General features: G+C 52.5%; 8 protein-coding genes across 8 annotated transcripts; 3 read left to right on the top strand and 5 right to left on the bottom strand.

Annotated features, from left to right (window-relative positions):
• Positions 1 to 13: 13 nt before the first annotated feature.
• Positions 14 to 480, bottom strand: BJX67DRAFT_386634 (uncharacterized protein; the record flags this gene model as incomplete). The annotated part of the gene is made up of 2 exons (XM_071034110.1): positions 14 to 117; positions 221 to 480. Coding segments are annotated over 2 exons (364 nt in total), but the record flags the coding sequence as incomplete, so codon positions are not given.
• Positions 481 to 1,135: 655 nt separating this feature from the next.
• Positions 1,136 to 1,779, bottom strand: BJX67DRAFT_40837 (ankyrin repeat domain-containing protein). The gene has a single exon (XM_071034957.1). It carries the CDS (start codon positions 1,615 to 1,617, stop codon positions 1,198 to 1,200), a length of 420 nt encoding a protein of 139 aa, XP_070880349.1. The 5' UTR covers positions 1,618 to 1,779; the 3' UTR covers positions 1,136 to 1,197.
• On the bottom strand, positions 1,760 to 2,550 carry BJX67DRAFT_40834 (uncharacterized protein). Its single transcript, XM_071034956.1, has one exon. The coding sequence runs from the start codon at positions 2,398 to 2,400 to the stop codon at positions 1,903 to 1,905; it is 498 nt and encodes a 165-aa protein (XP_070880348.1). The 5' UTR covers positions 2,401 to 2,550; the 3' UTR covers positions 1,760 to 1,902.
• A 563-nt stretch (positions 2,551 to 3,113) lies between these two features.
• Positions 3,114 to 5,121, bottom strand: BJX67DRAFT_40832 (uncharacterized protein). Its single transcript, XM_071034955.1, has 2 exons — positions 4,796 to 5,121; positions 3,114 to 4,744 (listed from the first exon to the last, which is right to left on the bottom strand). Exons 1-2 carry the CDS (start codon positions 5,018 to 5,020, stop codon positions 3,476 to 3,478), a joined length of 1,494 nt encoding a protein of 497 aa, XP_070880347.1. The 5' UTR covers positions 5,021 to 5,121; the 3' UTR covers positions 3,114 to 3,475.
• BJX67DRAFT_40842 (uncharacterized protein) lies at positions 4,943 to 5,997 on the top strand. The gene has a single exon (XM_071034958.1). It carries the CDS (start codon positions 5,224 to 5,226, stop codon positions 5,779 to 5,781), a length of 558 nt encoding a protein of 185 aa, XP_070880346.1. The 5' UTR covers positions 4,943 to 5,223; the 3' UTR covers positions 5,782 to 5,997.
• A 216-nt stretch (positions 5,998 to 6,213) lies between these two features.
• BJX67DRAFT_376040 (Zn(II)2Cys6 transcription factor) lies at positions 6,214 to 7,845 on the top strand (the record flags this gene model as incomplete). The annotated part of the gene is made up of 2 exons (XM_071031793.1): positions 6,214 to 6,269; positions 6,333 to 7,845. 2 exons carry the CDS (start codon positions 6,214 to 6,216, stop codon positions 7,843 to 7,845), a joined length of 1,569 nt encoding a protein of 522 aa, XP_070880345.1.
• Positions 7,846 to 8,533: 688 nt separating this feature from the next.
• BJX67DRAFT_40877 (ankyrin repeat domain-containing protein) lies at positions 8,534 to 11,370 on the bottom strand. The gene is made up of 4 exons (XM_071034959.1): positions 11,130 to 11,370; positions 10,916 to 11,036; positions 9,942 to 10,826; positions 8,534 to 9,885 (listed from the first exon to the last, which is right to left on the bottom strand). Exons 2-4 carry the CDS (start codon positions 10,998 to 11,000, stop codon positions 8,657 to 8,659), a joined length of 2,199 nt encoding a protein of 732 aa, XP_070880344.1. The 5' UTR covers positions 11,001 to 11,036; positions 11,130 to 11,370; the 3' UTR covers positions 8,534 to 8,656.
• Positions 11,371 to 11,959: 589 nt separating this feature from the next.
• Positions 11,960 to 12,424, top strand: BJX67DRAFT_40818 (uncharacterized protein). Its single transcript, XM_071034954.1, has one exon. The coding sequence runs from the start codon at positions 12,022 to 12,024 to the stop codon at positions 12,346 to 12,348; it is 327 nt and encodes a 108-aa protein (XP_070880343.1). The 5' UTR covers positions 11,960 to 12,021; the 3' UTR covers positions 12,349 to 12,424.
• The last annotated feature ends 327 nt before the right edge of the window (positions 12,425 to 12,751 follow it).

Below are 12,751 nucleotides of genomic sequence, written 5' to 3'. Positions count from 1 at the left end.
GGGGGGGGGGAACGTACACCCTCGCCGGAGACGTAGACGAAATTAAACGAGTCCGATAGGCCCGCGAAGGCCTCTGCCGCGGCGAGCGGGTAGTCGAGTGTGATTTCGACGTATTCACTGCCTTCGTTAGAACACCTCCAGTATGTCATCCTTTTTTTTTTTTTTTTTTTTTTTTTTTTTTTTTTTTTTTTTTTTTTTTTTTTGGGTTTGGGGGGACTACTCCTTCGAAACCTGGGTCTGAGAAATCCCCTGCGCCCAGATACACCCATTGGCGCCCTTCAACTTCTCCAGCAGCTCCGGGGGGTACTCGTTGAAATTCTTGTGCTCGATGACGGTGACATTGGGCTGGTTCTCGGCCATGGGGACGGGGCTCCGGCTGAGGATGTACAGCGCTGAGATCTCGCCCTTGGGTAGGCTGAGGATGTGGTTGAGGGCTGCGGAGCCGACGAGGCCCGTGGCGCCGGTGAGGATGAGGCGCATTTTGTCGATGTGTATTTGATTGCTGAGGGGGACGAGGACGAGGAATGTTACTACACCGACTTTTGGGCCGATGTGAGCCACGGAGGTGTGAGAGAGATGAGAGGATAAAGAATCTCAGTTGCTCACTGCGGTCTATCTAGGGATATTTAGGATATTTAGGATATTTATACCTGCAAGGCAGGCAGCGATAGACTTTCGTCAGCGATATTACGAAGGAACCATTGAATGAGCGAAGCGACATGAATGAGGTGAAGCGACACCGGCTTGGCGCTGTCAGCCAGCTCGGTGTTGTTGTCATCGCGTCCTTATGTCCGCAGTGCAGATCATGAAGCTTGAGGTCGCCGTTCCCGGGTTCGATCATCGTGACCCTGTGTCAGCAGTCGCGGACCATGAAGCACTGTGGGTTGTGGCTTTCAATGAGTCTGGGAAGTGCTGCGAGAATAAGTGGGGAGGAGATGATTTGCATGGGTATTACTTTGTTGCCAGCTCACTATACCACATTATATCTAACCTGATCTATCCGCGGCCTTGCTCAATGGCTGTTGGATACGCTTTCGCACATAGAGAGGGAAGAGGGCTAGTTTTACTCTAGCATCCGTCTGGTTTAGTTGAAAAAGCACAGTCTATGTTATATGACTAGAAACAGGAATGGTAGTCCAGTATATGCTTCAGAAGTAGACTTAGTACCCAACTGATCTCTAAGAACAGGCTTGCAAATCATTGCTTTTTAACACGCTTGTCATGTAATAATAGCTTGATCGCTTTCAAGTTATTCCACCTTCTTGCCTCTGATAATGGTGTGCTCCCCCATCTGTCCTGAATGGTCGGGTTTGTTCGAGGGTCATCAAGCAGAACTTTGACCACCCCCATAGGTAGTGCAATGAGTGCAAGGAGGAGTTTAACCACTTCTTCATTTCTGCTGCGTATTGCTGCGTGCAGTGGGGTCTCCCCAATGTTATCAGTAAGAGATGGATCAACCCGTTTATCGCCAAGTAGTAGTTTGGCTACTACCCCATGGCCTTTTGCAGCAGCGTGGTATAGCGGTGTCCGCCCGCGTTTGTCTTTGATGTTTGGGTCAAACCCATTAGCAAGCAGCACTTCCACATCGCGATATATTGATCCATTTGCGCTGCCCATAGTAGGTAAAGGGCCTTGTTCTCCTCCTGAGCATTACTCCTCGCTATACGCTTCGTTACTTCGTGATGACGGAGTCTATCATCATCAAGCCAATTGATAGATGTCGGGGATTCGGGCAGCCATTTGCAGGCTACTGTGCGCTCCTTTTTAATAGTCAATCTGCGCGCATCAAGCTACTCAAAACTGGGCGAGTCTCGTAGGTTTTTTAATGCTTCGTCACCCACGGGTCGGGAATTGTTCTCTTGACCTGCGCAGCTCCTCGACCGAGGAGTTATCGGGAGGCCACTATCTGTTGTTCCGTTCAACAGCATGTCTATTGGGCGCTATCTGAGAACTAACATGGAGAATCTCCTTGGCGCACCCAGCAGCGGCAGCAGCAGCAGCAGCAGCAGCAGCATAGTGCTGCCATTCGTCATTTGTATGCGAGTCCGCATAATTGGAAATACCGCGAACAACGAGGCAGGGGTACTCGGTGGCGATCCCAGCAGCCTCGATCTCAAAGCACAGTACATCGCCTATTCCCCGGCTAATACGCTTTGCTTTTTCGGCACTCCGGATAACTCGATCCCCGAGGCAATCAGGCCGTCCGCCTCCTTTCTCCAACATGATGGAAAGGAATTCATCAATTCTATTCGGTCTGTTGCGGTGGTTGGATTGCACCTTTATTACCGTAGATCTCAAGGGGGCGGGCGCTGGATATAGACATTCCTTGAACTCGACTCCACCGCCCTGATCTTTGAAAAGGTCATACTGAACAACACCACCATGAGTTTTGTCAGGCATACTGACGATCACGTCGCCGAGCCGAACATCATGTTTTTACCCAAGAGCTATTCCTGAAAGGATATGGAAAGAGTTGTGGAGAGAATCGGGACATGTCGAGTTGAGGTTCGGTCGTTCGGCGTGGTTGGGCGCGTCCCCGCGGGGGGGGAAAAGCAAAAACAACTGCGGTGCCATTCAAGGGCCCTCGTTCGCGCTCATTCGTCGGCTCGAACGAGTGACCATTGAAGAAGAGTTGCTGGCCTTTCCCATTCAAGTACAGAGTAAAAGTGCAGAACCGACAAGGGCAGTTTGGTGGGAGGAGATGATGTCTGTAATGTGCGGCTACGTGGGCCGGGGGCCACACAACGTCCACTTTCTCAGACACCCGCTCATGGACTGCGCATCAACGGGTGCCCCCATATCTGGCAAGGGTAGGGAAGCGACCATCTTCCGCTGGAAGGCTTTCTCTATCCTGCCAGCATGTTGGCAAGGACCTGGACCTCTACCAGATTCCTTGCAGACCGGCTAGAGAGTGCGCTCAAGTGGGAGGATACTCGCAATCTCGTCTGAGCCGCATGCACGGTTGTCCTCCGGTAGAGTCATTGATTTACCCGCGAAGGAGGATGTGAGCAATCGATAGAAGCAGTAAAGATCATTTCTCAGAGCAATAAGGCGTCCAGTTTCGCCGTTTGTGGAGTCGAATTAGCAGTCTGAGTTGAGGAGGAAAGAGGAAGCTCTGGAAGCCTGGAAGCACCGTGATGCCAAGCGGCATGGGCACATGTAGCCCTTGAGGAATGGCTCTGTCACCGGATGGATCAACCTTTATGGATCACACCATTCACTGTCGCCCAATTACAGGGAAACCCCAGGCGAGAAGAATATTTCCGCATGAGCCAATAGAGAACAAAAGCCAATGAGCGCAGCCCTGGAGCCACCGTTGGAGCCCTGATTTATCTCGGTGCCTAACGCGATGCTAAAATGCGTGAACAAGGGGCCTAAGGAAGAGAGCCTGAATTGATGGAGATTACTTTTTCTCTGCGATCTAAATATAGTCGGGGCTCGGTTCAAATCTCCCCTTCCAGAGCACCGTCAACCATCACCGATTCTTCTTTCCGCCGAGAATATCCAACTCCCGCTCAATACCAGCCCACGCACTCGTCCTCACCGTCGACGACAACCACCAATTCCCCGCGGCATCCTTGCCGATGATCGGGCCGATGTTCCGCAATCCGGGGCCGCGCGAGTGCTGCGTCGGAACCACAAATGAAGGCCGACCCAGCGCATTCGGACGATCAGTCGGCGGGATCCCCGATTTGGTCACAGCAGCCGAGAAGTCTACCTCGAAGAACCGACCTCTATTCCAGTTAGTGCAGCAGACGAGGAGGGAATTCGCCTCGCCGAACATAGGCGGGTGGGCGTTCTTCGCGGATAAGGACTTCTGAAGCGCGAAGGAGGCTTCGATTTGCGGGAGTGTACGTTGTTGGGTGAGGGAGGTGCGGATTGCGGAGGCGATGAAGCTGACTGGTTTGTTGAGGATTTGGCGTACGCGGAGGAAGGTGATGGAGACGAGGGCAGCGTTTGTAATAAGTGCTGTGTTTGGGGAGCTTGACTGCGGGAGGGCGGTTGAGCGGATGTCGAAGACATTCAAAAGAGATATCAGGCGGCCTGGGGACGGGTTTAGGGATTTGATTAGGGTCTTGGTCCACCACGCGAGGAGGATGTCGCTTTCGCTGAGAAAGGGGGCGGGATGCTGCGAGTCTCTAGATAGATCGTGTAGTGCCTGGTTTCGCAGGCCGTCGATATATTGTCCTGGAATGCAAATTACTCGTTCGTTATGGCCGCGGTACCAGAGAAGCTCGAAGACGTAGGAGAGAATGAAACTGAACAGGCGGATGCCTGTTAACAGGAACGGGAAATTAACAGAGGCCTTTGCTGGTGTTTTCTCGGTGAACTGTGCCATTGGGTCTTCGCCGACCGAGTGGAAGGCGGGGACTTGGTCTTCACGCCCGTTGATGATAGACGTCCACGCCTTCATAAAACTCGAGAGACCCATAGCGTCGGTGAGCGTGTGTAAGAAGGTTACCGTCAGCAGCGTCGCGTCGTCAAACAACACGACATCAATGGCAAGCTGCGGTCGATCTGAATACAGCCAGTCATCTATATCCCGAGGGCAATCGGGACCCAGACATATAGATGAGACGTCTGCAGTGTCGCTGAGGAGTGATGGCTGCGTGGTTGCTTGGGGAAGCCTCGCAGCTAAAGGGTGCTCCTTGATGCACATAGCGTGTTTAATGACGGCGAAACCGAATCCAGGCCGTTCTGCATCGTACTGTGCTGGCAGGTGATATTCGAGTTTTCCGTCGTCCTAAGGTGGGGGGTGTCAGCGGGCTATCATCCCATGAAGCTGCCAACATACCCTCATTCGGAGTCGCGCTCCGAGTGTCCGCCAGCCATCAATCTGCAAGAGCCGTTCGAGCGACTGCCGAAGGACTTCTGGACTGAGAACGTCGTCGAATCGAGAAGTAACATGCAGGCAACAATGGCGCATGCGGCGCTGGTCATCCCATGCTGGCATAGGAAGTACCGTGTCTGTGGGGATCTTTTTCGGTGGACTTGGGCCACGTTTCCAAAGAAAGCCCATTTTTTGCTTCGGTCAGGACAAGCTTCACTCGACAAGACGTCAATGTGGAACAGAGGAAGAAAAGGAAAATGTTTTCCTCAAGTACCCCGAGCCAAAGTCCGCCGCTGGCTCATTGTCGAGCCCAAAACCCGATCTCCAAAATCCGGGCCTACAAAACCCGCGGCAACATCTCAACACAAGCCTGAAAGTTGTTTTTCTCCTGGATGGAGGCGGTTTCGGCTCGGGTGCGGATTGGATTGGCGCTTCATGACCTGATCCGAGCCATGGGCTGGGGAGAGACATGTGTGCCGTCGAAGCAAACCCAGGCATCTGCAATGGGAACGGGGAATTCGAGAGGGGTTCGATGGGAAAGAAGACGGGATAATCCAGACACGAGATCTGGTCAGGAATCCATGCGGAAAAGTTTGAGTGCCGATGGGCGATGGACTGGGGGATGTCCGGGTAGCAGGACAATTGTTCGGCACCATGGTGGGCCGGCCTGGTCAGCAACATGCAGGGTCGCGACTCGCGATCGTTCCAGTATCCACGCGGCGTCGATCATCAGGTTTCCAGATTCTTTGCGAGATGGGGACTCAGCCCCCCAACTTCTTCAATTGTTGCCCGCTCGCCCGCTAGCCCGCCTGCTCGACCCAACAAAACAAATCTCAACGTCTCTTTCGCCGTCTTGCGGCCGTCTTTTCCTCAGACCGACTGCCCCTTTCGTCCCCCTCGTTCCACAGCCGATCGGGGAGTTGGACTGTCGTGCCCATTTCGGTCGATAAACCCGGTTTTCCAAGGCTGTGTGCGCGAAAGGATGTGCTTCTCAGGAATGGAAAGGGACGGTCACTGCAACGAAGGTAACCTTGAAGGCAAGTTGAGTGTTGTTTGGAGTGAGGATGGTTGATGCTAATCCTGGAACCTCCGCTTAATTCCGCATGGCTCACCAGCCAGCGGGTCGGCCTGCTTTGTAATGTTCTTCAGGCCTCCAAAGTTCACAGTCGACGAATACGGAATGGCAAACGACAATCCTCAGTTATCAAGCAGTGTTTGGCTCAGCCACGTTGTTGAGGAATTTGGGGTCCAAAAATGCCCTCCTGAACCCTTTTTTGCCTTGCAGCTGCAGTTTAAAGCTTGGTCTTGACCAGCGTTCTTCATGTCTTCTTCTCCTCCAAAATTCCAAAGAAAAGAATTCTCCCTCATTCGCCTCGGAAAAGATGGCAAACAGACGAGTCGCTCGACCGCGGTCCAGAAACGGCTGCATTACCTGCAAGTGAGTCCGGACTTCACCCACGATCAGCTAGCTCGGAAATAAGGTGCTGACCCCCGAGCGTAGACTCCGACATGTCAAATGCGACGAGGAGAAACCCGAATGCCTGCAATGTCAACGGTCTGGTCGGAAGTGCGATGGTTACGATACTGCGTCCCAGACTCAGCTTCGCCAGCGCATTGCGGAACGCCACCGCCCGCTTGATCGGGCCGTGTTCGGCGCCGACCACCGACTGCTGCTGCGCCAAGAATCACGTACGGAGCGGCGATACATCGACTTCTTCTACGCGAGGACGTCGCCTGCCTTTTCTGGATTCTACGACTCGAAGTTGTGGTCCTACCTCATCCCTCAGCTCGGGGAGCACGAGCCGAGTATCCGCCATGCAATGACAGCCATTGGGGCCATTCACGCAAGACTTCAGTCTCCAAAGTGCCTTCCATCGTCGGAGGAATCTTCAGCCACGACGGAAAACTTTGTGCTCGAGGAATATAACAAGTCCATCCAAGGCCTGGTGAAATCGCTCACTTGCTCAGGGGCTGAAAGCATCGAGCTGACCTTAACGACGTGCTGTCTGTTCGTTTGTCTCGAGATTCTTCGTGGGTTTAAAAACGAAGCATTGAACCACATCGAAGCGGGCCTTCGAATAATCGTCAAACATGAAAATTCTCCGGGATATACTGGACAGGAGAGCGAGCTATACGCCGAGCTCCGTGACTTATTCACCCGGCTGAACCTCCAAGCATCCTTCATGGGCCGTCTATTGATACCCTTAAAAAATCACTCTGCGGATACATTCCGCCCCGGCACCCCCTTCACCAGCCTGGTCCAAGCAAGAAGCCATCTTGATCAAGTAATGACAAAGGGCCTCCTATTCATCCGGTCCATCGGTATAATGCGCGAGAGGCGCGACACAGACGAGCTACTAGCTCTCAAAGCCGAGCAACAAGAAATCCGCTGCGACCTCGTCTCCTGGCGCTGGTCCTTCGACAGGCTGCTCGAAAAGATCGGCTCGCAGCTCAACCCCTCCGAAACATGTGCCTCTCTCCTCCTCCCAATCTACTTCCACACATGCCTCATCTGGCTCCTCACCGTCCTCGGCCGAACAGAAGACCTCTTCGACGATTTCATCCCGGATTTCGAGGCCTTGGTCTCCTCCGCTGAGGAAATCGTCCGTATCGGATCCCCCACATACCACGCCAGCCCTCCGGAGAATCAATCTGGAGACTCAACATTCACTCTCGAAGGCGAAATCATCGCGCCCCTATACTTTGCGGCCTGCCGGTGTCGCGATCCGTTAATCCGCCGCCGCGCAATAAACATCCTCCTGCACTACTCCAAGCGCGAGGGAATGTGGGACGCACGGTTGTACGCCGCCGTCGCCAACCTCGTATGCGAGGTTGAGGAGAGCCAGTGTCTGGAGCAGCCGATGTGTGCTACAGATATTGGCAGTTTGGCGAGGGTATATGAGGCGGTGCAGCCGAAGGACTTCTTGAGGAACCCGGCACTCGTGATCCTTTGGACGAGGCCGGGTGGGGTAGACGGGACGTGGAAGATGAGGAGTGTTCTGGTTGATTGGTAGATGGGCATCTCTATTGATGGATATCGGAGTATCGGGCTGTTTTCTTGATTTGCTTTCTCCATGTATTGGTCCTTGGTTAGCGAGCGGGCGGGATGGCTGTTTGGTACATTGCTTGAGCTATATATACATCATCTATATGTACTTTCTGGGTGCGTTCTAAGGTTTATGAGTGTAGGTACTCGTAATTGGTTCAAAGTCTCCATGTTGCTGCCCCGTGGCAGCGCTCGAAGAAGGAAGGCGCCATCCTGGGGGGCTGAGGTCTTGCCTCTTTCCTTCCCAGATCGTCCGTCACGCCACCTGACCATGACATTCATCCCCATCTCATCATTTGCTGCCCGGTAACTCGCGCTTGTCGGCCAAGGACGCGTGCGTATTCCTCCTTTGCCCGCATTTAAGCTCCCATGCCCAGGTGATGAATTTGCCGACGAAGCCGAGAGACTGTGTTCTCTTCCTTGCAGCCAAACACTATCGCTCCATCCGGGAAAGCCTCCACGCCAGTGGTTGGATTGCCGACTTGTCTTTCCTGCTCCCGGAGGTCCTGAAGGAAACTTGGGGACTCCCAGCATGAATCTCGTCCATCACGGTGAGAGCATTGTTGAAACGGACTTCCCCTTAGTATCCAGCGTTGGTCGTTACCCGGGAGCTGCTGGATGCTTGACCCGAGAGATACTGCAAATTTGAAGCCGTACCGTTCGAACAGAGCCTTCACGCTCCATGTTGATGCTGCCATGAGATCGAGGCCATACGGGATCCTGTTGCAGGGTGGGTTGTCGCCAAGTGCGCGGTTTCCGACTATGGCGTCTCCAAAGTTTCAGCAGAACAGGCAGTTTATTTCTGCCAGTAGGGGTGACCACGCTATTCCCTGCCTGTCGAGCTGCATCTGCTTGAGTTCGCTGTGGGGAGAGTCCATGATGATATCCATTAACTCGTACCCATATATCTCACGACCATTTGGTTCATGGAGGGAAGTTTTGGAGAGATTGACTGAAAATCCCATGATGAGCTCTCGAATGGTCAGATCAACATCTCCTGAGCGTTCGATAACGACAAGGCCATTATCCTTCAATGTTTCAAAAGAGGCATAACCGGCATTGTTGTCACTACCGGCCACGGTTTGAGGTATAGTGTATGCCGGGCCATGCACTGTGGGGGATTTGGACGAGAAAGATAACAACATCTGATGGAGTACACACACCAGTGGGACCAGCCAAGCCCTCCGCTGAGTGGTATCGTACACAATGATCTGTTCGGACACACTGTTCCTGAGGCACTTGAGATAGTTGTTGGACGGACTGAACCGAACAACATTGAACTTGCGAGTGAATGTGAACCCTAGTTGGCCTCCTAGTTGGACCGGGGCTGCAGATTGCGCCAGCAGTGGTAGATTGGCGCCCGTCCAGCGCCACGAAGTACGCCTTCTCCTTGCGCCGGACCACTTCACTTCCTTTGTAGCATGGTCTGTTCCCAATAGAACTGCGGCATTGGGACACCAGCCGAGCAAGACCCGCTCAGTTCTGAGACACTCTATATCCTCTTCCTGAAGCCAGTTACTGCGAGTCGCCTTCAGTTCTGAGACTTTAAACTGGCCGTCATGGCCTGCAATCTCTAGGTGCCATTGGATCATGTTCGAGCCTGTCTTTTCAACTGGAATCAACGCAGTCGAATATCCCATAAGGATGGTTCCAGAATCCACCGAAACAGGGTACTCTACGGCCGTTAGCTGAAGCATTTCTTCGAAGCTCATGGCTAGCCACCACTCGGGCGCTGCGTCGGTCGCGGAAACCACGGCAATTACCGCATAATCGAAAAGCATAGTCCAACAAAATGTGTCCCTGTTGTGAAGCCTGCTTAAGGGCCGCAGGCTATCCAATTTGAAGTATTTCCCATGAAAGGCGCCGGAAGATATGTGGGGAATTCTGGCGGAGTTGCTTCGGAAAGTAAGACACAGCCATTTCAACGCTTCTAACACGCTCTCCATGGATTCGGGAAAAGTCACTATAATGTGCTCGGCACTTGTCATAATCTTTAAATCTGTACCGTCTAGGATGGCTGGTAAGTTTCCAAGGGCAATTCTGGGCGGAGGAGTGGCGACTCACAATAAAACCCTCGTGGATCCTCGAGAGCACAAGTGATATAATGCAACAAATCAACACTGGAGGCTCCATAGGTTTTCCGAAGATAATCCGCACATGTTGAAAAAAGAACATAGTCACGCTTTTTTGTCAATGTCGGTACGCAAGATATATCTAATCTATCTGCGCCCCGACGGAGACTCTCGGCCAACGATGGAAGCTCCCACCCACAAAGTATAGTTCGTGTATTTTCCGAACTTACCTGCAATTCATACTGGATTTGGAAGGCGAATTCAGGGAATTGTGTCATCAATTTGAGTTTGTTGTATCCAGTCATGGATACCCCTGCATCTAGTAATGTTCGAATGAAGTTCCTGTCATTTTTGGAAATGGCCCTCGAAATGGCCATATTTGCATCACTGCCTATAAATTTTTGATTAGTATTAGCCCCTGCACGTAGCAACAGGTAAACGATCGCCGTATCTCCGCTGGAAATTGCGGCACCTAAAGCACTGCCATTCTCCGAGGCAATATCTATGTGATTGGCGTCGGCCCCTGCATCCAGTAACAGCTGAATAACTGCCCAGTTTCTGCTGTATATTGCAAAGAGTAAAGGGGTACCGTCCAGGCTCCCCGTTGGTCCAAGGTTTGCGTCAGCCCCCTCTTCTATCAGTCGTTCAACCGCTGTGTCATCTTTCCGACTAATCGCCAAAAGCAACGCCGTTTGTTGTGCCGACCACGGAGCCCCCTCGATCGCGTGTGCCCCAGTCAAAAGGTACGTCTGAGCCGCTTCAAAATTCCCGTCCTGCACGGCCATATAAAAAAGATGGTACCAATAGTTGCCATTCAACTTATCGGCGTGTCGTGTTTCCTTGGGAGGAGGACTCAGATCTTTTGGCTGTGCAGACTCTAAAATAGCCGGATGTTTCAGGATTAATCGTTTAAAGGCCACCTCCGAGACGTCTTCCCTTGCCTCCCGAACAGAGTGAGAATCGTACCAGCGTCTCGCCTGGTATGTGTCATTGCCCATACGAATACGACAGGACCATGCGGTTTCCCCGGTGGGCTCGCTGACGTTCTCATAGATCGGGGCTTCGAGGCCGGCACTTCTGCAATGGTCTTTCTCGACGTTAGTATTCAGGTTCTGTCAATCAAGCCCACCCGCCTTTGCAAGATGGTCTGAGGAGTGGTGTAATAGGGAGGGCACAGAACCTTCGAGTTTCTCCTGCCAGCTAGTTTTCATTCCTTGCCGCTCTCTGGGTGCGCTGGAGCCGGGTCCGGGGATCATAGCGGGAGACCGGGTGCGGTGATGTCTAGAGCTGGGATATATTGAATACCAGGGTAACCTGCACTTCTCGCGTTATACGATGAAGGTAGATTTTAGGCAATGTGCTGATGGATTTTTTGAAAAGGCACGAGTTTGAAGGGTGCTCGACATTCATGACCAGCTTCCAGAGCCTTGTCCTGATGAGGCTGAGAACGCCTCGCGCCCGGCGCGCGCGCTGGAGACGTGGGGTGCTGGGATTGGCCTCAGCTGCTGCCGTCAGCCGTGAGTGTGATGGAGAGGAATTCTTCATCAAAATCTTACCGCTCCACGAAAAACGGTCAACGCTTCATACTATAGAAGGGCTAATCCCCGTGGATATCCTGATCAACATACAACTGAAGCTTTGGAATCTTGGCCAGGTGATCTCGGTAAGAGAAACCGCTAGGAGGGGAGAGGACAAAGGTGGTCTCCGAGATACGAGCTATTCAGGAACTTTTATACATGCCTCACGGCTTCGTCTTCGTTCCGAAAAGGGCAAGAACGAACGACATCCATCCCGGTGGACCCTTCGGTGGATGACTTTACCTTATTATTGCCAAGCTTTGATGCATGAAGCAGCTCGCTCCTATGGACCTGGTTCCTTTATTTAGAAGTACCTTGGGGAGCCTGATGACATTGGTGACGGTTAGGATTGGCCCTGTTCTTTGTTCTTTTCTTCTTTGAATATTCCTGGAAGTATAAAAAAAAATTGTTGTGTTTCTCTCCTCCAGACGCAGTCAAGCACCCGCCTCCCCTCGTGTTCAGGAGCCACTCCCATCCAAGATCGATGTCCAACTCATGCGAAATATTGGCTGGAATAATAAGAGATTAACCTGTATTGGTTTAGTGAAGTATCGGTGCTCTCCGAGTCGTGTGGTTTCGATTTTCCCGGTATTTCTCCGGCTTTGCCCAGGCCGTGGACTACTAGACGACCACGTGTCGTTGAGTCGCTTGAATATGAGTTGGCTTCTTAGATATTACTTCATTGCTATAGAGGATAGTCTTCGCGCTCGACTGGATTTATTAGCTATATCTCAATATTTCCTGTTCCCCCTCCAGTTCCTCACCTGTTTGGTCCCCGCTCCCCGCAATGGCCGCAACAGAGAAAAGGCCAGAGATCATTGAGATCGCCCGTGGCCTCAACCACGTCCCCATGTGCGAGGACTACGAGAAAATGATCTCAGGAATGATGTATGCGCCCCCTGCATTTTACCTTCTCGTTCTAACCGGGCCCCAGGTACAACCCGCTTTTGCCGATCCTCTCAGAGGCCCGGCACCGCTGCCGCGGAGTGGCGGCGGACTATAACCAGCTCGATGCGAAGACAGTGCCCTACGACAAGATCGGCGAGAGGCGCTGGGAGTTACTTCACCGTGTTGTTGGGCGGGTTGGTGAGGGGACCTTCGTCGAGCCGCCGTTTTTACCGGACTACGGGTGTAATATTGTTATTGGGAAGGAGTGCTTTATTAACTTCAAGTGCGTCCAGCCCCTACTCCGGAGGAGTCTGAATCTTGACACATCAGAGTACTG

The sequence above is a fragment of the Aspergillus lucknowensis genome (assembly GCF_044049455.1).
Source record: "Aspergillus lucknowensis strain CBS 449.75 chromosome Unknown BJX67scaffold_121, whole genome shotgun sequence".
NCBI classification, from domain to species: Eukaryota; Fungi; Ascomycota; class Eurotiomycetes; order Eurotiales; family Aspergillaceae; genus Aspergillus; species Aspergillus lucknowensis.
Note: the sequence above shows the minus strand (reverse complement) of the source record. Positions and strands in the feature narration are given on the sequence as shown.

Excerpts from the sequence above, each read along its gene's own strand:
- BJX67DRAFT_40834 (XM_071034956.1), bottom strand. The coding sequence starts at position 2,400 with ATGCCTGACAAAACTCATGGTGGTGTTGTTCAGTATGACCTTTTCAAA.
- BJX67DRAFT_40837 (XM_071034957.1), bottom strand. The coding sequence starts at position 1,617 with ATGGGCAGCGCAAATGGATCAATATATCGCGATGTGGAAGTGCTGCTT.
- BJX67DRAFT_40818 (XM_071034954.1), top strand. The coding sequence starts at position 12,022 with ATGCGAAATATTGGCTGGAATAATAAGAGATTAACCTGTATTGGTTTA.
- BJX67DRAFT_40877 (XM_071034959.1), bottom strand. The coding sequence starts at position 11,000 with ATGAGAACGTCAGCGAGCCCACCGGGGAAACCGCATGGTCCTGTCGTA. Across the intron at positions 10,827-10,915 it reads ACATACCAGGCGAGACGCTG|AGTCTGCACAGCCAAAAGAT; the intron begins GTACGATTCTCA and ends CGGCTATTTTAG. Across the intron at positions 9,886-9,941 it reads GGATCCACGAGGGTTTTATT|ACGGTACAGATTTAAAGATT; the intron begins GTGAGTCGCCAC and ends CAGCCATCCTAG.
- BJX67DRAFT_40842 (XM_071034958.1), top strand. The coding sequence starts at position 5,224 with ATGGAGGCGGTTTCGGCTCGGGTGCGGATTGGATTGGCGCTTCATGAC.
- BJX67DRAFT_40832 (XM_071034955.1), bottom strand. The coding sequence starts at position 5,020 with ATGGGCTTTCTTTGGAAACGTGGCCCAAGTCCACCGAAAAAGATCCCC. Across the intron at positions 4,745-4,795 it reads GAGCGCGACTCCGAATGAGG|GACGACGGAAAACTCGAATA; the intron begins GTATGTTGGCAG and ends CCCCCACCTTAG.